Source organism: Orcinus orca, chromosome 1 (assembly GCF_937001465.1).
Source record: "Orcinus orca chromosome 1, mOrcOrc1.1, whole genome shotgun sequence".
Lineage (NCBI taxonomy): Eukaryota > Metazoa > Chordata > Mammalia > Artiodactyla > Delphinidae > Orcinus > Orcinus orca.
In genome coordinates, this window is record NC_064559.1 from 92,194,730 (window position 1) to 92,218,494 (window position 23,765).

Genomic DNA, 23,765 nt, shown 5'->3' on the forward strand with positions numbered 1-23,765 from the left:
CAAGAGGGTTAAAGAACCAACATTTACAGTGCCAGGCACTGCTCGAACATGGAATCTAGAGAAGTACCGGGGCAGGTACTTGGTGATTTAACAGCAAAAACAATCACTCCAGACAAGGAATGAAAATTGACACCCATAGGTATATTTTTTCTAACCTTTAGACTTTTTTTATTGCTGTTGTTCTGATGCCTGATTTCATCCCTCACTAAGCTTTTTTTGTTTACATTTTTAAGGTCCTAATTATTTTAATAAAATTAAATAAGTTAATGCATGTAAAGTTAAATGAATTAAATAAGTTAATGCATGTAAAGTGTCTAACACATGGGAAGAAGTCAGAAAGTGTTAGTTATTAATACAATTATTAAATGTCCTTTTAGCCTGTTAATTTTCTCTTATTGTTTTATAATTGTTCTTTAATTTACTGCTTTATACCACTTCCTTATTTTATTACTACTTGATCTGTTTTATAATTTTTGTAAGTATGTTCTTAGAGGAGGCTATTTACTTTAACCACTCATTCTAGCTTATTTTATGTTGTTATTATCCTCTTTGCTACTTGCATATTTTAATTGCTTTTAATGTTCATTTCACATGCAATTTTATCCATCTCCTGCTTTTTTATCATTCCATTGTCTTCTTTCTTCTTAATTTTCTGTTTTTCTTATTTCCTGGATCTTTTAAATTTAATATTTGCCATTATTTTTTTCTATTTATTTTTTCTAGTTTTGTTCATCTATTACCCTTGTACCTGTTGCACTTATTCTTTTAACTTACTCTTTTAAATTTTTATTCTTTTTAATTATTAAAAATGCCAAGTACTAAGTGTCGACAAAGGGGGCCACTTGACAGAAGTCCTGGCCCAGTGAAGCAAGGTGGCTCCTTCTCATCTTTTCTGTTGGCCTAGGAAAAACTGCTACTTCTATAGTTAATGCCCCAGTTTCTTCACTGCTGATCTTCCATCCTCCAAAAACATTACTTAACATGTATAATTTATTAAGTTAACAGGCAAAATTTTCCTCTTCTTCCATTTCACTGTCCCCAAATTAAAACTTCAAAACAAAACAAAACCTCTATTGATATTTGGTACCTAGATTCCTGAAACAGTCTTGCCATCTATTTTAGTGAACCATCAAATCTCTCCATGAAGAGACACTTGATCTAAAATCTCTCTTCTCTCTTGTGTATGATCACTGGGTCCCTGGCTAAGTTGGCTAGCCAAATATGACATAATAGTGGTGAAGAGTAAGCTATATCCAGGGAAGGACTGACTTACTATATAAGTTTTAGATTTAATTCTAGTAAAAGAACCAACCAGTCTTAAGCCTTCGATACACTACCCTGAAAGGATATATAACAGAATAGTCATAACTGAGTTCTGATAGTTCTTTCCCATATCAGCCAGGCTCCAAAATATTTATTACTAGGAAACATAACGGATTCTCTTACTGTAAGGTTCTTGACACCTCCCTTCATTAAGCGTAAGATCTAGAGGTTCAAGTGTCCATCTGGATAAAGGGAAAGAACAGAAGCTTCAGAGTTAGACCATCTTGGCCCACACCCTGGCTCTATCACTGACGGGCTATTTGACTTTTGGGCAAACTACTTAACCTCTCTGAGTCTCCATTTTCTATCCATAAACTGGAGATGAGAATGTTTATAAAGACACTGGATTAGGGTACTCAATAACTATTATGAATTAGTATTCTTAGTATTGATATTTGTGGAGGCTCAAGTTATCCCCAGAACTTTAAGCATGTAATTAATTGTGCTTTTGTTCTTCTACTCCTCTAAAAAGGCACAGAACCCTCAGTAGTTACGCTGGCTCTCTGTAGAACTCCTGAGCTCTGGTGAGAGAGGGATCTGAAACTTCCCTCATGAGAACCTCATCCTCTTACAGAGAGAGTATCCTCAAGGTCTACAGGTCGGCTGAGGCTGGCTTCCACACTCCCAGGGACTGGACCTCTCTAAGCCCCGAAGAGTTTTTAGAAATGTAGAAAGGTTCAAGTCCAGATGAGTTCAAAGACACGTCTGGCTTAGGCTTGAAAAATTATTAGGTTAGATGAATTAGTGGCGGACAGAGTGGGACATTATGATGGCCATTCCCCAAATTCTTTAAAAATCATATTATGTTGATTATATAAAGGTGGTGTAGTCCTTCCCTTTCAGTGAAGCAGGGGACTGAACCAGGTAACTCCCAGTCCTTCTAGCTTTCTGTGACTTTACAGAGTGCAAGAACCATGTCCTATTGATATTTGCATTCCTGGTACTGGATATCAGAAGGTTCTCAATAAATCTGTCAAATAAAGCACTTATTCACTTACTTAACCTGGTTAGTTGTTCCAGACTCAAGTCAGTCATGCCTTCTGCCTTATATATCTGTGAATTTGGAGAATATTTAGGGATCCAAATACTTAATATTTAAAGATGTGGAACAGAATATCCCAAAACTCACTTAGAGCCAGGTATAAGTAGAGATTTTTAAAATGTACCAAAGTTGAAAATAACAATTGGATTTTCTTAAAAAAGAGGTCTAATATTTTCTCTGAAAACAAACTTGTCTAAGAACATGGAACTCCTTCCCAGATGTCAAGAAGAGGGCCATCTTCTGAAATCAATACTAACTTTTCCCCACAATTAAATTCAGCCAATTTAATTAGCTTAATATTTACCGAGGTCTAAAGGGGCTATGCCACTTTCAGAAGCAACCACAAAAACAAACTGCCCTTTTGAGGTTGTAACTGGTTTTTCTTTATGGAGCAGAAGGCGGGGTCGACTTGAGTCTGGAACAGCTAACCCAATCCTAGCCCAAGGACAGCATGGCTGCAAGGACAAATGTGGGCCCAACCAGACAGGATGCTATAACACATCGATTCCAATGAAAACAGCATGGCGTCATTGTCGTGTCAGAGATAGGACTATTTCCAAAAACACAAATTTATCTTTTCCTTATAGCTTTGAAGTATTTCCTCTCCTCCTGGATTTTCTTGGGAGTGGAAAAACATCATGCTTATAAGTAGAACAGGGTTACTGGAAGAGGCCTTTGACAACATCCAGCTCAACTGTCCTTTTTAGAGTACAGGAGACTGAGTCTTATCGAGAGAAAGTGACTTGTCCACAGTTACACAGGCAGAAAGTGGCAGAAGTGAAAGATGTGTACACACATTATAAATGTGGTCATGTTTGGAGTGATTGTATCACTAGGTTTGAGATCAAGAAAATTCTTTGTGACTACTTCTACTTCTACAAAGAGATAAGGGATCTCCACAGAAGGATACTTATTTTAAGTCCATGGTATGGCTCGTTTGTGCAGCGGGGAGTAGGTTTCTCAAACTATTGCTGGTTGGTCTTGAATTCCTCTCTTCTGCTATATAGCTTAATTTCAAATTCCCTCCTAAACTACAAAGCTGATTGGCTTCCTTGTCCTAGTATTCCAAGAACAGGAAACGTAATCTCAGATAAAGTGTTGAATGAGACTGAAAGTTAAAATACATATTGATTGGCATCAGGGTTTCTCCAACTTGACCTGGATATATTATGATGTAGCCTCATTCCCCGAGGTCAAAAATGCTATTGATGACATATTTATTGAAGGAATGGATGAATGAATTAATGAATACATGAATGCATGAATATTTAAATATGCCATTGAATGATCTGGCCTCATTCATCTTCTGTACCTTTAAGGACTTTCACCTGGCAGCTGGTGAAAAACAGTGGATTGCATATGAAATTAAAATATTGGGATTTTTTTTTTTCTTTTTGCTTCTCCAACTATTGTGGGCTCAAATAAAATGCTGTTCTAGTCTCGAATGCTCAGTGGATATGGTATTAAGGCTGAAAGGCCTCATCACATAAGAAGCTAAAGGGACTTTCCCTTTGGCTCTGTCATCGGGGAGAGCCAGGCTTATACGCTTCTGGAAGGTGGAAGTCCATCTCCTCTGTACTGCTGCCTTCAACCGTGCAGAGACTGGTTCACCATGTTCAAGCCTATCCTCACTCCCTTTACCCGCCAGACTGGGGCTGTTCACTGGTCCCTGGCTGCAGCACCAGAAGGTACCCAAAGACAAGTCACTGGGAGCACATCTGAATATGTTTTAGTAACTTCAAAATTCACATTCAGCTTGGTAGAACAATTAAAACTTCATATAATTAAAGTGAGTTTTTAAAGATCTGCATATGACTTTAATTATCACCCTCACTCTCCAGTCTTACAAGTCCACATGTGGCAACATCTTATTAATATATACTTTAAGTGGAAGGAGGTCTCTCAGAAGTAGTTAAGAAAAAATGAAAATGATGGCAGGTGGCCAAGTATTACCAAGTAAGCCCTGTGATGTTTAAATGCCTGAAACGTGTTCACTTAAACAGTTCTCTATTTTTGTCCCAATGATTCTATATTTTATTTATTTTCTTCGTAAATGTCCATTTGTCCCTTTGCCTAACGTGGGAGAAAGCAAAAAAAAATAAAATAAAAACACGTATGTTATGGTTTACAAAGATCAAAGCTTCATATCTATTTTTCCACTACTATAATTATCACAAAGCAAAATCAATGAGACTTTTCTGTCATAAACTGACATTTATGACACTTTGCCTTTATAGAGAGAACACTAACACTTTATTTCTATTTTCACTTAATCTCTTGAATAATGACAATCTTATAGGGGTATCTGTCAACATTTAAGATGTGGCTGGAGTGAACTCACTCCCTTAACTCACATGTTATTTTATTTTTAAAAAATTTATTATTTTTTAATATTTATTTATTTATTTGGCTGCGCTGGGTCTTAGTTGTGGCACGTGGGATCTAGACCCCTGACCGGGGATCGAACCCAGGCCCCCTGCATTGGGAGCACCGAGTCTTAACCACTGGACCACCAGGGAAGTCCCCTCTCACATTTTAAAATAATCAAAAATAATTTCACCCTAAAGACTAATGCTTTCTGCTACCACAAATCTCCGTGAATTCAAAGGGAGAAGTTCATGTAATGCAAGCTCTTCCTCCTTCCCTCAAGATCCAACTGAAAGGGGAAGCGATAGGGTAGGCTAGAAAAGATGGCGGAGACTAACTCAACAGAAAGAGTTTTCTGGAAAGAGGAGCCTACAGTTGAGTCTGGTGTCCCTTGAGTGAACAGTAGGAATCAAAAACCATACTTGTAGGACTCCAGAACTACTAAGCTGAAAGGACCTTAGAGCTTGTTGATGGGATAAATTTGACAGATGAAGCAATGATACAGAGATGAAGAGACTCGCCAGAAGAAGGATCCAAGTTTCCTGATTTCAGGTTGCTGCCACTGTCCACCCGTTTGTTTGTGCAGGTTCTAGTCCCACGTCTGGTAGAGAAAGCAGTGAGAACCCCATGAGAAACGGTGTTCTCCAGGCTTGTGGTTGCCAAAGGGAAGTGGGGAAGGCGGAGGGAAGGATTGGGAGTATGGGGTTAGCAGATGCAAACTATTATATATAGGATGGATAAACAACAAGGTCCTACTGTATAGCACAACTATATTCAATATCCTGTGATAAACCATAATGGAAAAGAATATGAAAAAGAATATATATATGCATAACTGAGTCACTTTGCTATACAGAAGAAATTAACACAACATTGTAAATCAACTATACTTCAATAAAATTAAAAAAAAAAAAAAGAAACGATGTTCTCTTGCTGTATAGATGGCTACCCAAAAGCAGGTTTTGATAAGGGGATTCTTTTAGGAAAGAAGGTGCTAAAGAATTCAAAGGGATAATTCTCTTGACAATATCATCACTCTATAACTTCATCTATTTAATGCTGATCTGACTCTTAATTCTCAGAGAATCTGCCTTGGTCAAAAAGTTTAGAAACTTTTTCCAAAAAGAAAGACTTAAGAAGCTTTTTGAATTAAATTGAATTAAAAAAGATAGTCTATTTGTGGGTTTTGAATTAAAAAAGATAGTCTATTTGTGGGTTAGTAAGGCATTTAAGAGAGAAAATCATTACTAGGTATTTTACAGCTGTTACATAAGATGTGGCATTTTTTAATTCAGTGGTAGCTTGTCTTCTGATTTATTCATTCAACAAACATGTTTTGAGCAACTAATATATGCATTTTGGGACCACATGCGTATTTGGGAATGAAAGACAAAGACTGATTGAGTGTGTCTGTGCATATATCTATAAGGCAAGGGAGTGTGTGTGTGATAAAGTGGAGAGAAGAGAGGAAGGAGGGCTAAGGAGAAGAAGACAAACAGCAAGGAGGATCTGGGCGTGGGAGAGTCCGTGTGACTTGGGGAGTGAGGGGGATGCATAGGTAGATGGGGCCGGAGCGTGGAAGACTCTGAAAATGTCCGACTCAGGGATTCAACTTGCTTAGGTGGGCAATAGAGAGGTGCTCTTGATTTCTGGGCAAGGAATGACAAAATTCTGGGGATGTGTGCAGGAGAAAGGAGACACTAAAGGCAGTAACGGTAATTAGGAAATAATCACAATAGCCTAGCTAATGAACCATTTCTAGAATAAGGATGGTGGCAGTGGGAAGGGAAACCAAAGAGTGGATGTGATAGCTAAGTGATCTTTCAGTCTGTCTAACTGACAGAGAAGTGAAGTAACCTCCCTCCATCACTTAGAGCCACTCTAAACCCAGTAAGCATTGCCCGTTGTCATTTGAGAATACAAAGCACTCAAAAAGGTATAATTTAACACAACTTAAAATTGATACCAAAGCAACAGACCGTATCATGAGCAGCCTTTGATTCATTTATCCTGTGTCTTAAAGACCCAGGGTCTTTAACGCTCACTCTGGCTAAGGAAGGGGGTCCTTAGGCCTTGCATAACCCTTGTCAAAAGTGTACCTTTCCATCAGAAGAGAAAAAAGTGACAACTGCGTCCTAACCTATCCTCACTAGGAACTACCTACTGGGAAAACTGCTCACACAAGAGGAGGAAAAAGGTCAAATTAGAAAGTTATCACTTATAACTTTTCATGCTGCATTCATGTGGAAAAACGTGTGCTTTGCCAAGCCCATTCCTACCTATTTTCTCATTTTCCCTAAAGCAGTCATGAAGGTACTAAGGGTGAGAATTACCGGCCCCATTTTATAAAAGACAAGGTTTGACGCCTGCCCATGGGCACATGAGAGTTACAAGGACCAGAGTCTCCCAACTCCCAACGCAGGGCTCTCACCACCACACCTTGCACCCAATCACTATGTGGCCTTAGTTAAAGGCAAGCCATCTGAACTCTACAAGATTTAAAATAGACGCTGGTTGGATAAGATGTGAGTGCTGTGAAAATCCAGGCAGGGGAGTAGATAAAGGCTGCCCAGAAAATGTCCTCCACTGAATGAAACACAATCCAGCCCAGCTGGGAATTCCATTGCTGCCATGGGTTTTGGAATTGTTTATTTCTATTCATTGGCTCCAATCTTTCATTCCTGTCCTTGTCTCTTCTTGTCTACCTCCTTTTCTCTCTCTCTCTTATTTCTCCTAGCAGCCAGTGCCCCTCTCTGCACATACACATGCTTCGGCATCTAATACCACTCTCTAAAAATACATCCCACAAGCTTAGTCTCCTGCAAGGTGGCACAACTTAAAATTGATACCAAAGGAACAGACTGTATCATGATCGGCCTTTGATTCATTTACCCTGTGTCTTAAAGACCCAGAAATAAAATAAACAGTTCACAGGGGAAAAAAATTAATGCAAAATGAGAGACTCTTTCAAGTGGCATTTTCCAGCCCAGTTTTTGCGGTGGGCTTATGTAATCAGACATAATGATCTGCACATGTTTGGTTACACTATTTCAGAAATGATTCCCAGCCCACCAGATGACGTCAGAGGGGCCAACGTTGACCCCCCAGAGTCTGAGTGCCACTCTCTCCTGTGCTACCCAATTAGGAAAGAAAGATACCAAATAGCAGAACTGTCAGCCCCACTTCCTGCCCAGTCATGTAGACTTTCTGCAGTTCTCTTTCTGAGTGCGTCCATAGTCTCCTCCCCACACTCTTATACTTTCCTCATGTTCCTCTCTTCCACTTACATACAGAGCAAAACTTTTTCTGGAAAGACCGATCTTCTAGCTCAAAAAGATCCAGGAAATGGATAAATGCCTATGTGCTTAAACCTCCCCATACAAACACAGAACAACTTAATTCATTTGGGATCCATGTTTGAGAACATAATTCTCCACCACGGTATCTTGGATTTTTTCTAAGCAGGCGTCTGACAAGTCAGCCATGAATACAGGAATAATAATTAGTATAAGCACAAGAAGGGAAAAATCCCTCTGCTCTGGAAACCCTTTCTAAAAAAGGGACACAGGTGCCCAGAGTATGTTTAACAGGGTCAGCTCTAACCTCCCTCCTTCCATCCCAGAGAGGAACTTGATAAATATTATATAAACTCAGAGGAGATTCTGCCTAAGGAAGGTAGAAAATAAAGAATTCCTAATTGGAAGGGGCCTTAAAAGTCACCAAGACAGTCATCACCTGGTACTTAACTCCCTTCCACAACATCCTTACCAAGTAGTCAGCCAAACAATGTCTGAACGCGCCAATGATGGGGAATTCTTGGCTTCCAGAGGCAAAAGATCCCTTCTTTGGACAACTCTGACTGCATCTTAGAAAGGCCCTTGAGATGTTGAAGTGAAATCTGTTTCCCTGAATCTTCTACTCAGTGATCTATCCTACCTCCCTTTACATCATTCACGATGAATCCAATCTCTCTCGCTGATGACAGCGTGTCTCAAACTATTACTTACCAGCCAAACCTTCTCTTTAATGGGCTAAGAATTCCTAATTTTTTCAACCGTTCCTCATCTGATGAAACATCTGGTATCCTCTTGCTTCCTTCCAGTCTGGCCATTGTCATATATGATTTCACCAATGCAGAGTTAAAAAGCTATCACGTTTTTCATTGCAGATACCATACCTCAATTAGTATAGGCTAGAATTACATCAACACACTATGCCTACCTTTCCTTCCCTCCATCCCGAATTTACTTTAATCCTAACAACAGAAACAACAACAAAAAATCCTCACCATCATCCAATCATAGTTTTCTTAGACAGTTCTGAGCCAATAGTTCTACTGGAGCATCTTATGACCTCTAAAAGCCCAGGAAATCACCTCTGATCTAAAGAACAGCTTCCTTTTCCAGGCTGCCCCCTTGTCCCAGCTTGCTGTCACCGCTGCTGAGATAGCGGACGATTGATCTGAGAAATCAAGTTGGATTGCTGTCCCAAATCTACACTCGATTCTCCTTGTGTCTGTCTGATCGATTTCACTCTGTGCGACATAGCTTGTCGCTATGAATTTTCATGCTAGTCAGGAGCCGCCAGCGCAACCAAGAACAAGTAGAAGATGGTCTGCACCCCTCCCCATCCCTTCAGCATACCCAGCCTCTGTGTTAATTTTTTTTAATCGTCCTTAGATGGGAGAAAGGTTTTTTTTTTTAAGACCACAGACCTGGATGCAATGGATTTCGGCTACTGGTTTTTCTCCCCAGGTTCCCAGGCCCCCGCTTGTGGGGACGTTTCCTACCACTGTTGTACTAGGTGTCACCTGTTTAGCAGCCCCTCTCAGCTGAACGCATGTGGCCGCAGGTGCCATGCAAACACTGATTGTGTGTGACAGCCCTAGACGCCAGCTGCCTGCATGAAGCCTGCCCAATCGCCACTTTTTTTGAGGGTAGAATGCTGCCGACGGCATGACCGATACAGAAACAAGAAATAGGTGACCGTAAAGCTAAGAAGTCCTACTAAGTGGCGTTCTGAGCCCTGTGGCTTTGAACTAATTGATAGTGATAGAATAAAAACAAAGGGTGGCGGGGGGAGCCTTGTTTTCTTACACTGATGCCCTGCGGACTGTACATCTGACTGGCTGCGAGTCCGTCACTGTATCCTCCTGTCTGGCTGATAACATGGCGAAGGGTATCCACCTAAACAGATGAACAACAACAGAGAGGAAATTAGTCAGGGAGATGCAGGGAAAGGGAGGCACATCATCATCACACAGGCTACCATTTGGGCTCGCCAAATTAATGCGATCACTGGAGACATTCTTCCTGGGAAAGGAACCATTAGGAGGAGGCTGGGCCTCCTCTCTATGCCGAATCCACTACCCTTTCTGATTTCAGTAAGGAAGACAGAAAAATGGTCAAAGAAAGCTGGGATTCCCAACACTGAAACTAATTCAACAATGCTGCATGAGACGGCAGGGACTGGGTGATAGAGGGGCTGAGAGTGGGGAGAGTGAAGGGATTTTCCCTGCCCTCCGGATCATCCTATCTAACTTCTTTGCTGGGGATCCTACAAAAGTCAAGGTTCTGTGTAGAGGGGCTTGGCCAGGCCCCTCACAGAGAGAGCAGTGTGTGACTAATGTTGTCTTTCTGAGGACTTAAATGATGGCCAGCTGTTTAGTCATCTGACCGAAGTCTGACTATATCTCCTCGAACTTGTTTCCAGGCAATGTTTCCTGAGCAGGGCGCTGAATCACCAGGTGGTCTCTTCCAGGCATGTAATGCTTCCTGCTCCTCTGGCAGGGTGCGAGCCTGGATGCGCTTGGCTCAGAACTTCCCTAGCGATTCTGACCCAGAGCACAGGACCTCACCCTGTCACATCAGGCTGCGTGCTGACACAGGAGGATGGCTTCTGAGCTCTCGTGAAGGTGAGCTGCCGACTAGGGAGCGCTGAGGGTTTACAACCACACGCTTGATTTTTGTTTCCCAGCATGGACTTATAGACTCATCACCAGAAACCCAAATCCCTTGACCTCAAGGACGACTAAGAAGATGAGTTTAGTCAACCTGGCTGGGTGTTTTCAAAGGTTAAAATGAAAACGTGAGATCCTAAGGTATGTGCCTAGTCATTCATGACCTCTATATTGGGCAGATGTTGAGTGTGGAAAAGCAACCAACAAGAGAGGGACCTGAAAAGTGAACTGATGGACACAACTCCTCCTCCCTTTCCCTTTCATGAGCAAAGAATACACTGGGGCCACTTGCCTGACGGGCCTTAGTCACCTCACCCCGTGCTTGCCGCTCTCCTGCCCTCCTAGGGTGACTGACAAGCCAGAGCCAGACGCATTCACAAAGTGTGGACGAGATTCCCCACGACAATGGTTGTCTTTGATTCGGTTTGGTTGTTGGTAAGGTTTTGTCTCTACATCTCTCTCTGTCTGTCCGTCTCTCTCTCTCTGGACAGAAGCAGGAGGTGCCAATCCGACTGAGGGCTCTTGGACGCTAAAGCATTCACCTGGCGGCACATTGGCTGGGTCCCTACCTGTGATTGCACGTTGGCTCCAACCTGGGCCCCTTGGTAAGAATCCCCATTGAGTGACTGCACGCTCATGAACAAATCTCCAGAGTTTGACATGTTAAAAGAACTGGAAGAACCTGGAAAGGAAAGAGTGAGGCACCTGAATCACAGAAAGGAAAAGGCTTAACCCCCGCAACTAACAGCCAAGAGGAAGAATGACATGCAAAGCAACCCCTCCCCCAGATAAAAACTAAAATCAAAACAACATCAACAGAGTCTGGTTAGTAGCATGAAGAACAGAGCAAGCAATAAAGGGTGCATATCATTGATGTTATGCGGAGCCCACATCTCACTGCAAGTTGCCCATAGGTCTGCTTCCCCTTAGCAGCTTCAAGCTGAGACAGGAAACATGTATTCTTCTCAACTTGCTCTGTTTGAGTTGAAGACAGTCTCCAGACCCAGGGTCTCTCTCTCTTGTCTCTAAAATTCTAGGATTGGCTGGGGGACTGTGGGCTGGAGACTACAGGCTGGTCAGTGGTACTTCTGCCACCACGATGGAGCACGTGAGCTATCAGCTGGATTCTAAATAAACTAATGCTACACCCATCTACTCTCACATGGGTAGCAGCACCTGGGAAGGGAGGGCATGAAGGTAACGCTGCACAGTAGGGCTGGCCCTGTTATATGAGTCACCAACATTCCTGATTTCTAGAAAGAAGGTGATGTTCCCTGCTGGGTGGCAAACAGTCCAAGAGGATCATGAGGACTGCAAAAATCAGTGAGAATAATATGCTCTTCTCTGCCACCTGCCATTTTGGAGGAAGATGAGACAGAAAATGGACCAGGAATTCTCAAGCATGCATGAAATATGAAATGATAGTAATAATAATAATAATAAAGTGAGTCTTCAGAAGAGCAGTTAACTATCTGCTTTCACCTCCTAGAGTTGAAACTTTCTCCCAGACTTAGCCTGTAGGCACCACCCGGGTTCCACTGGTTCTACTGTGGTAAACCTAGTCCCCCCCTCAACCTAAACACAAGGCCGTGGAAAAGCTTAATATTATTCTGAAGCCATCGTGCAGCTCAGTGCATTAGGAAAGAAAGCTCAACGTGCAAGGTTTGGTTAAAACATGACGTTAGCCTGGAAAAGGAGAGACCTCAGGGACCCAGGTCAGTTCCACTCTATTGTTTCCGTCCCTATATTTCTCAAATTGCACTCCTGCCCTTGAATTCTGAGACAGCCATCATCCATGTGGAATCGCCCAACAATGATTCATGCCCCAGCTCTGACTCTCTTTTATCCCAAAATAGGGATTTGTGCCATCCTAGAGAGCCGTCTCGCCTCACATGAAGAGCTGCAGCTAAGCTGAACAGAAGGTTTTTTTGTTTCATGGCAGGACCACTTAACTAGCAATGACTTCTAAACTCTGCCACTCTCCTCAACTGTTCATGGTATCCTCATCCTTCAAAGGCAAGAGCCATTTAGAGGAACCAAATGAGTTACTTGAGGACAATTTACTTGGGGACAACCTCAAGTTAAGGAACATCTCCATCCTGCTTTGTTCTTTGGGGTGTCCATCCGTATGCAAGGAGCCAGCTGAGTATTTTGCTACACAGACGGATCCTCCACTCTTAACTCCCTTCTCATGGGAAAAAGGGACTGCTTTCTCTGGGGGGCGGGGGACAACTCAAGCACCATCCAAAGAACTATGACGTCCTGATTAACTCTGAAACATGTCCTATGTATGTCATCTGGCACACGTTTCTCGGTTTAGCTTATCTGAAAGGAATTAGAAAAGTTGGATCTTAGGCAAAATAGGTACAAGATTTGACCAGGTGTAGCTTACACCCAATCAGTGGGCAGAGGCTTTGGCCTGGACCCTCCTTCCATTAATGTGCTGCAAATCTTTCAAACAGTCCCCCCCCACAACGTGTGGGTGAAGCAGTGCGTAGCACAGATCACATTCGTATGTTAAGATATATAAGACCCAGGCATCTATGTCCTAGTTACATCCCTCTCAAATCTTTCTTTCAACCACAGCGATATAACCTAAATATTAAAAGCCATTTTATAATAAGTATTACAACACATGCTCACAGGTAGATGTCATCAGAACCAAGAACCAGCAGCTCTAAGAACCCAAATTATAATTGTTTATATGATATCAGAATTTTTTTTTCCCCCGAGAGTATTCAGTTTGAAGCCCAGGTATCTTATTTCTCTCCCAACCAAATACCATGTAATAAACATACACTCTACATGCTTGGTTGATGGTTTATTGGAAATTAGCACACAGACTGAGAAATGGGAGAAACTTCCAGAGGGCTACCCTGATGCCAAGGAACATGGCACCCATGGAACCATGAAGCCACGGAATGTGCCACTTACAAGATACACACTGCAATTGACACAGATGATTTAAAAAATATATGTGCATAGATAAATTGTAAATATGTCTGGCTGCCTAATGTACATAGAGATAAATATGCACATATCAATGTACTTCGTGTACAAATGCATTTGAATCAGAGCAGTAATTGCAGAAGGAGTCCCTGTGCTTTTGGCCATGCTGTTTCAGCATTTCATTGTCTCTGTACACCCACGTACAACACCGCCATGGCTTCTGCTTCTCTGATAAGTAACTAGAGGCAGTGATTTCACTGAGGAAAGAGACCAGGTGTCACGAATACCGCAATAAGGCAGACACGTCCACACAAACATCTAAGTAATGAGGGGGAGACTCATTCTTCATCTGGCACTGGAAGTTGGAAAGAACTTATCCTGGATTGGATAACCTCCTGGGAAGGATGTGATTCATAGACAAATAGCATGTGGGCTCTCTCAGAGGTGCTGTGGAATTCTCAAAGAACTAAAACAGAATTACCTGGTTTGCTGAGAAGGTCAGTCTGGAACCTTACCTGCAGGTGGCTATAAAGTGATGGCAATGACTAGAAGCACATTTTAAGACATGCTTGCCAGTTAAAAGGTTCTGAATTTGGCTTGGAAAGGGAGGCAAGTAGCTCGTTGAAGCCGTAATCCAGACAGCTGGGGCACGTACAAAGCTAAACTTGCACTCAACTAGACAGAGAAGTGATAGATCACCTACAGATTCTGATGCATTTGCTCATGCAAACACGATGTGGAGATGTGCTAACAGCCATTTTCATAAAAGACAATTTCCTGAACACTCTGTTTCTACTCTAAAGAGTCTCCAAGAGAATTACATTTGCTCAGGGGAAAAAAAAAACACCCAAACTCAGTTAACTTCGAAATCCAAAAAATAGAATACTAATGATAATATCTCAATCTGGAGCGGGGTTTCTTGACCTTGGCACTATTCATGTTTGGGGCCAGATAATTCTTTGTTATGGAGGAATATCTTACGTATTGTATGATGGTCAAACACATCCCTGGTCTCCATCTCATAGATGCCAGGAACATCCATCCCCCTACAACTGTGACAGCCAAAAATGGCAACTCTACTGACATTGAGAACCCATGACCTAGAACAGGAATGAATTTACTTTTTCTTCCTAAGGAACTTGAGGTGTTTTAAAAGTATTAGCTCATTATAACTCACAGCATTTTTAGGAAGCAGATGGACGGCAAGTATTACCTTAATTTCTGCAATCTAGAAGTCTAGGTAGGCTTCACACAGATTAGGTGGCCAGTTTGATCATACTGGACTCTGTTGGCCTCCTATACCATTTGGAGGCTCAAAGATAGAGTCTCTTTGCTGGATGTAAGCTTAATTATATTATGCTCACTTCTCTGTTTTTCAAGACTTTTCTCTCCAAATTAAAATAAAACCATTATTACTTTCTACTCAGGGCAAAGTACAAGAGGGAAAGGTTATCTGGTTCAATGGGAAACCAGATAACCTTCAGCAGGTGTGCATGTCCAGGTTCTAGAGTTCCAATTCCAGGAGGCCGTGTTTTCATTTTGCACAAGGGAAGAAACATAGGAAGAACGAACACAGCAGAAAACATCAAGGGGATAAATTCTTTCACTGGTTTTAAAAAACAAAACCATGAGTGTTCCGATGACTTTACTAGAAGTGTCAGTCAACTTCTCTGGATGTGTTACCTCCTCTCTAACCATGTGTACTATACATAAACTTCTCTTAGGAAGCCAGTGTCCAGGGCCTTAATATGATAACCTTCCACCAACCCAGAAAAACACCAAACTCCCTATGAGGGGCATAATAAGAAACTGTTAAAGGGCTTGCTGCTAACTAATGTCATGGCTGAATCTACTGTTGTCCTTGACACACACAAACACATACAACTAAGCAAAAGAATTCAAATCTGTGGGTTCTGAGCCTCAAAAAACGGGGATTGCTTAGCTAATCACAGATCCTGCTAAGATATCAATGCTGATGCTATGCCACAGAAAATATCTGTAACGCATAAGCCAATTTCTTTCTTCTTGGATGTTAAAATGTTCTCCAACCTTCCAAAATAGATAATCCAACCTTCTTAAAAGGGCCTTATTTTTCTGAGATATTAACTCTTGCTTTCATAATCTCATCAAAAATAGGAAATTGAGAAGGTGTCACTTTAGGTCACTCCAAAAGAATGATGGACCCAGGGTTATTAACCATTGCTTCAGTTGGTCCCCATTTTTGTTTCTTTTTTTTCAAAACTTAATTTTCTTGTCTTCTCTCTATGTTTCCTCCTTGCTCCATCCATTTTGCCCAACTCTGCTGGTGTAAAATATGAAGCATTCCAAGTATCTCGAAATACTTGTTCATTCCTCACAGGCCCCAGCCCTACGTGATTTTTATGAATTATGCTTAAGGAAATAGGAGGCCAGGCATACATCAACAAAGAGGAATATTTAGAAGAGGCCTAAATAAAGATACTGAAGTACTGCTCTCCACACAAAAGCCTTTAGAAGGAATAAGATTTACTTGCAAAATATCTTCCTTGCAGTAGAAATGAGTATTTATATTTAGTAAAGCTTCTTGAAAAAACTCCTGCTTCTATACTGAGGATATAAAAAGTTCCCAGGTTCCAGAACTCTAAACTCAACTAAAATATATTTTCACTTCCTAACCTCTTATTTAAAACTTGCTATTTCAATTATTATTTACCCTTCGGAATTATCAAAGAGCTGGTATACAACATTATAAACACCCTATGTGCAAAGCTGAAACATTTGAAAGTTCTCCCTCTATCTGTGTAGCTATTTGGGTTGTGTTAAGAGCAAAGAAAAGATAGAAAAACCCATTTATAACTTTTCCTGTTAAACCATTTATCTTTTAAAATTCCACGCTACTGCACATATACAATAGTATTTTCTTTTGTCTCTATTTTAGAAAAAGCACTACAAAGGGGTTCCTCTGCATATTATTTCTAACAACTTAGGCACCACTGGAAAGCTTAGCTCAAATTTTCCATAATAATTTACTCTGTGCTCAGAATAGTCACATGAAGTTTAAGCCACCAGAAAAATTCCTTAGAAAACTGTAATCACATACTGATATTCCAAGAGAGCCAAAATAATTCTTAAACACAGACGAGGGGGTTAAAACGCTCACTTTTCTCTTTTCAAGTACTTTAGGAAAGAAGAAAAAGGGATTTAGTAATGAAGGGAGTCCACGGGGCCCTTCTAAAGACTGTTCATAAATCATGCTAAGCCATCTGCGATGCAGATATATCAGGGACAGGAAAAAGTCATTTTGATATCTGTTTTACATTATGATAACCTTTGCAAGAGTATCGAATGTGTTTTTGCTAATGTTGACAGAATTGTACTTCTTCCAAAGAGACAAGTGAAAATGTCTGCCTAGCAGTACAATTCAACTAGTGTTGCTGGGTCTGAAATGCTTAATAATTGACCAGATGGGGATGAAGGAAACTCTCTGGTTATTGAACCTGTTAGCCTTGATCCTTTGTCAATCATACCATGATGAGAAGAAAAGGAAACACACACATACACACACACACACACATACACACAAAACCTCAAAAAGCAAATATGCTCTCCATGGTTACCTAATCTGGAGTGCTGGGAAAAATGAAACTGGATTGAATTCTACATTGTCTTACCATATCCATGTTTACAAAGCCCAGGCCACTCTTCATGCATGATTCCATTTAAACAAAAGAAAGCTGTGATGGTACAGCCCAGTGACTTGGAGAACTTTATGATAACAAATTAGAAGCATCTAGAAGCTCACAGAAGACATTAGTGTGTGGAGCCTTACATGTCTCCAATAACAATCTACCACAGGGTAGAAAGAGGACTTATTTTAGTGGGCAAACAGGCGGGGAGGTCAAAGACACCACATACCCCCAAATGTTAGAAATTAGATTTAAAAGTCATATTATGATCTAACATATTTAATTTGTGACCCTTTAAAGTTGGGGCATCAATTTTCTTAGATATGTACCCCACAGCCAAAATCAATGCATCTGGTTCATTATGGGGAGAAATATCTTAATCTAACTTACTTAATAAAGCCTTATTTAATAAATAAATACTTATTTAATAAGAAATATTTCTGGTTTTCCCTTTAAAAAAAAAAGCACCAACATGCATGCCTTCCATAGCATACAAACACCAAGGTTACATTTTTTATGCATTACTGATTATTCTTTTCACATGTGGAAATTAAGAACTGGTGGTACAAGGCACACCCCCAAAATATATTATGTTAGCCTAACTCTGAAATTAGTGATACAACGCACATTTACTAAAATAAAACCAGGAGTACAGCACATGACTGATACTGTAACAGAAAAACTGGAATCTGAAATCATTTGAATTAATGACTGGCAATTTTCTTCGTAGTTTACATAAAGGAAACCAACACAATAAAACAGTAAAGAACGATAACTATAAAAAATGGATAGCAATCACCATAGTTGGCTTTGCAGACCAGAACATTTTAATAAGATATTTAAAGAAGAGTGAATATTCCTTCAAGGAATGCATGCTAGTAGATGACCCAGACATCATGTGATAGGAACAGCAAAATAGATAAGGACAACAACTTTATACGAGACAGACTAAATGCCTGAACCCCAAGGGACTACCTCAAAATATTAAGTCGAGCTTACTTATTAGAACCTCTGAAAGGAGAATTTAGAGGTCTCCTCATCAAAACCAACCAATTTACCTCTGTCCAACTTAAAGAGACACATAAGTGCAAACCCTCAGACACGTCCATCTTATAAACAGCAAAACACATTGCTTTTTGGAAATGAAAAGAAAAACCCAAAGTCGCATCAACAGTAAAAAGGACAATCAAATACATAAATCAACCCATCCATAGCCTAAAGAATTAAAAGAAAACCCCAGTGTAGGAAAAGCACATATAAAAATGGAGAACATTTCCCCCAATTCAAAGAAAAAACTAACCAGCTGAATTGGGAGTTGACGGTGAGTTAGCTTGGCTTCCATGGGCTGACACATTGGTAGCAGTGACAGCTGTTTTGGCAGCATAAATATTGGCTTCCTCTTGAAATTTACCTATGTTCTTCTTGTACCGGATTCGTTTATTTCCAAACCAGTTTGATACCTAAAGAGGTTTAAAAGAAGACGAGAAAGTTACCAGTTCATCCTGCACAAATATCACAGAGGAAAAGGAAGAGCTTATGAGAGGGTTGAAGAGGTAGGCTAATTGGTCTCATCCTAGCTCTGATTCTGCAACATCAATTAAAAGATCTGAAGGAAGGGCTTGGAGAGGAGCGACTACATAAAATGAGATTCTCTTGCTTAATATAACACACTCTAGCAAAACCACTGTGACAAAGATTTTTCTAGGGAGGAGCTGCTCATTTAACTAGGACCCTTGTAGTTTAGGGCAAGCATTTTAAATCTGCTTACCTCTTAAGTATAGGACACTAAAATAAACCTAGCATTTCAGGAGAAATGCCTGTTACTTACCAATGCTAAAGCTGACTTTGGGCAATCAAAATATACAGACCTTTAAATATTCAAAGAAATCTATATCAACATATGGGTACTTTCATAGATGGATTAATTTCACATTTTTATTAGTTAAATAACTTTAATATGGACTAGATTCTTAGCTGTATTGTACTACTGACCTTAGGATCAATATAATTCAATCCAATAAATTTCACTATTTTGTGCAAAGCTTGGTGTTATCTACATGAGGAAAAACTGAAGCCTAGCACTGATTATTCCTTTGAATTCCAGGCTTTAAATGTTAACACCAATACACAAAATAAATGTAATTTACTTTCATTTGTTAACCTATTTCCTTCATGTGGCTCACAGCGGCTGTCCTGGCTTGATTCTATGCCCGTTCTCTTTATACCAAGACCTCTGCCAGACACAAGTGGAGACACAGTGAAATTCAAGTTTTACTCCCATAATCCTGCCTTAGGAAGCAGAGTTTTATACCCCATATTTCAGATGTGATTTCAAACTAAAATATTGTGGTTTTATACAATTACAAAACAAACCATGAATTTGGTGAGAGAAGGAGAAGTTGGTAACACATGTACCATAGCTTACATGTAATTTAATTTACCCCAACAATGGCAGATAAAGAAAATTCTTGCAAAACTACACTTATTTTTAAAGTGCATTAGCTAAATTTAAAAATCTTATAAGGCTATCCCTCATAGACCTATACAGCTCATACTGAAGCAGAAATGCCAAGCTTCTGTAATAAAAATCAAAACATAGCATTGCAATATTAGTAAACAAGAGAGAAAAAGATTCAAGAGAAAATGCTTTATTTATTGTAAATGCTGGTGCCTACAGAAAGAGAGTTAAACTGGAAGAGGAAGGGCATTTCTGGGTCCATTCAGGGGCCACTGCCTATCTAATTTCACTCCCAAACTCATGCTTTTCTTGATGTAACTTTCACTATTCTAGGAATCAATCATCATTGTGGTTGGGTTTTGACTTCTAAGTGGAACAGAGAGAGAGGAAAAGAGGCAGGGAGATTTTTTCTGAGGTAACTGGATGAGCTGGAAGAAAGGGGGAAAGATGAAGGAAGTTTGGAACGACTTTTGAGGAGGAAAGAAAATGCCTGTGCTCTAATAAATTGGCTACATGAGAGAAGGTGAGAAGGAAGAGGGTGGAGAAGGGACCGGTCCTGGGATGATTCCTTTCTACAGGAGAATAGATGCTCATGCAGGGAAGATGCTGGGTCAGTTCAGGCATTTCCTGCATCGTCCACTAGGGGGATGTCATATGCCCTGAACAATGTATAGAATCGGTGTTTTCATTAATTAACCCACTGTTCAACAATCATTGACAAGGTCTACTATGTGCTAGGCACTAGGGATACAGAGATGACTGACTTACTCCGAGACAGATAATGCAGAAGGAATCACTGATTCTCCGGGGAAAGTTTGGTTCACATTTTGGACATTAAGTTTGAAGAGCCCGTGGGCAGAGCCATGGTGAAGTCCAGTGGGAAGTAAGATATATGAGTTCGGCATTCCAGGAGAGAAGTCTCATGGGGATATTTAAAGAGAAGTATATTTGCAGCTGTGAGCACGGAGGGGGCCACTCCAATTCACTGTGTAGAACAGCACTTTTCAAAGTCAAGTGTGCATGGAGGGCTTATGAAGACAGATCCCTAGCCTCCTCTCCTTTCCACCAGAGATTCTGATTCAGGACTGGGGTGAGACCCAAGAAATTTTTTTTAAATTGAAGTATAGTTGATTTACAACATCGTGTTAGGTTTAGGTGTACAGCACAGTGATTCAGTTACATATATATATATATATATATATATATATATATATATACACACACACACACACACACACACACACAAATATATACGTATATTCTTTTTCAGATTTATTTTTCTCTTATAGGTTATTACAAAATATTGAGTATAGTTCCCTGTGCTATACAGTAAGACCCAAGAGTTTACATTTCTAACAAGCTCCCAGCTGATGCTGCCTTCTGTAGATCATACTCCAAGCAGCACTCCAAGCATTAGAATAGAGGAAGGGCTGTTCTGGGATCAAAGGAGAGGATGGTCAATAGATGGGTTTCTGTGTCTGAGCATATTTTTGTTTGGGAATCACAGGAGGACTCACTAGTAAGTGGATTTTAAAAGAATATGTGTCTTAAAAAATAATTAAGGACCATGGGCTAGGACATGATGAGATGGGGGCTAATGAAAGAACAATACTTTTAGGATAGGTAGAGATGGCAGATCCTCTAAGAAGACTGAGCAGGAGTGGCCCAAGAGGAAGGAGAAAACTCCAGAGAGAACAATGTCAAGAAAGCCAAAGTAGGAGAATTTCAAGATGGAGGGTGATTATTAACAACAACAACAACAAAAAACCCCAAAACAGGGCTTCCCTGGTGGCACAGGGACACCTGCCAATGCAGGGGACACGGCTTCAAACCCTCATCCAGGACGATCCCACATGCTGCGGAGCAACTAAGCCCGTGAGCCACAATTACTGAGCCTGTGCTCTACAGCCCGCGAGCCACAACTACTGAAGCCCATGTGCCTAGAGCCCGTGCTCCGCAACAAGAGAAGCCACCGCAATGAGAAGCCCACGCACCGCAACAAGGAGTAGCCCCCGCTTGCCGCAACTAGAGGAAGCCTGTGCCCAGCAACAAAGACCCAACTCAGCCAAAAATAAATAAATAAATTTAGTTTTAAAAAAACCCATAGCAACAAACAAACAAAAAACAAGAAAGATACAGTCAAAGGCATCTCCTAGATCTGAGAACTAGAGATAGAGGGAGATTTAATATATCATGTGGTCCAACCAACCATGACTGGAGATGGGGCAACTAAGACCCAAACAGAAAGAGTGAGTTCCTAAAATCCCACGGTTGACTCAGCATAAACACGCTCCTAGCAAGTGCTCGTTCTATGATATCATGTTGTCTCCCACTGGAACTTGTGTGGCAATGGTAGAACAGTCTGGTTATTGTTGGGAGGAAGTGATGTGATGGGGAAGGAAGAATGGTATCGCCCTGGGATGGATAGGGGAAAGAGAAAGGTGATACAGTATATGTAAATCATCATTTTAATGGACACACTATTTGCACCCTGGATTTCCATAATGAAGGATGTGAAGGTTGCTGGAATAGGCCAAGATTCCATTTTTTATTCACACACAATACAGACTAGATCCTGAAGAGTTCATTCTATTTTCAATAGGGATTTGGAATTCCAAATCCCAGAATTTGAATTCAAACAATATAGTGATTTTCAACTTTAGCAGCAGAAGATTCCATGACCAAAATTCACTGTTTGTGGGTTAGTGATATGGTTTATACCTGGAAACATGCAGCAAGCACCACAAAACATCGGTTCTCTTTACTTGTGGACAATGGGTCTAGATTTGGACAAGAATGGTTAGAAACCTAGATAACAATCAGGCCACCTGAATTAGACCACTGATGTTCTGCTTTCCCAGGGTTGCCAAGACTGGAAACGACCTTCCGCTGGGTCCAAGTACCTGAGGAAGGTCCAGGTTAAAAAGGAGACGATTCTTTCTGCCTTGTCTGAAAGGAGGTTTCCAAGGCTGCTGCAAAAATCACACATAGAGTGCTGGGGAGAGCCCGGCAATCTCTTCATTGCAGATCCCCTGTGTGGAGTTCTTGATTTTGACTAGACCTAATTCTGCTTAGCTAAACACAGGTTGATGGGATCAGCACCCGGCGGGGAGTAGCAGAAGCCAAGATTCAGCTCAAGGAAGTACAGATGCTCAGTTTATACAAAACAGCATCTACTTCATTTACAAAATGTTAAGTGAAGTTTTTCACTAAAGTAGGCCTCTTCTCCCCAACTTCCCCCTCCCCCTTGCCCTTTTTGGAAACACTAGTACATTTGATTCTCTTGCACGTGACATAATTCTGAGGAAAGCTTTCTCTGAGAGGTTTCTTGACTATCCCTACTGGTCTCAACTAGAGACTGGTGGTGGTATTTGAGGTTCAGACCGAGTAAGAAGTTTGGATGGATCCTTTGTGTAGACACAATGTAGATACATATAAAACTTGCTGACCTTTCTACTTCATATTAATGCTGAACACTCCAGGTCCATAAAACTTTTATGTCACGTACCTTTCCACGTCAATAGGCACCTGTTACGGTTATTGCTCTTTGGGGGAAGGGGGCACTCAGTGACATTTTGTGCAATCATTCCAATGCAAGCATAGTGACACGTTAAAATTCCTACACTCCATCAGTTACAGAGTGAGGACATCAAGAGAGGACATTTGAGTCCCTTTCATTTAAAAGTTCCATTCACTGACTCTTAAAGTTCCTGGGTTGGGCAAAAAAATGGGCCAAGGAATTGAGTATGCTTGAGAAAATAACATGAGAAATTCAGATGGCTTTCCAAGTACATGTAGAATTCTTCACCCATTTGAAGCAACGGAGAGCTCAGAGGGAAGAACCCTGTCCCTGTTTTTACACTGTACTTAGTCTTCTCCTACTTCTGCTGGTTCCTCTCAAGTTTTTCCAGGTACTGCCTTGGAAACTCTCTTATGCACATCATGTGCTGACCTTGCCATTTTAAGGCTTAAGTTGATGGAACTTACAAGGCATGAAAGTTC

At 40.8% G+C, this 23,765-nt stretch overlaps 1 protein-coding gene across 6 annotated transcripts in view; it reads right to left on the reverse strand.

Annotated features, from left to right (window-relative positions):
* PBX1 (PBX homeobox 1) overlaps positions 1-23,765 on the reverse strand; it is a 283,269-nt gene that overhangs the window by 18,347 nt on the left and 241,157 nt on the right. For 4 of the 6 annotated variants that reach the window (XM_033409750.2, XM_004282038.3, XM_049702446.1 and 1 more), the window contains 3 exons: positions 18,606-18,765; positions 11,261-11,373; positions 9,829-9,918 (listed from right to left, as the gene is read on the reverse strand). In XM_033409750.2, the coding sequence (XP_033265641.1) occupies positions 9,829-9,918; positions 11,261-11,373; positions 18,606-18,765 (363 nt within the window). The remainder of the gene's footprint in view (positions 1-9,828; positions 9,919-11,260; positions 11,374-18,605; positions 18,766-23,765) is intronic. The other 2 variants (XM_033409751.2, XM_004282039.3) reach the window with 1 other exon arrangement.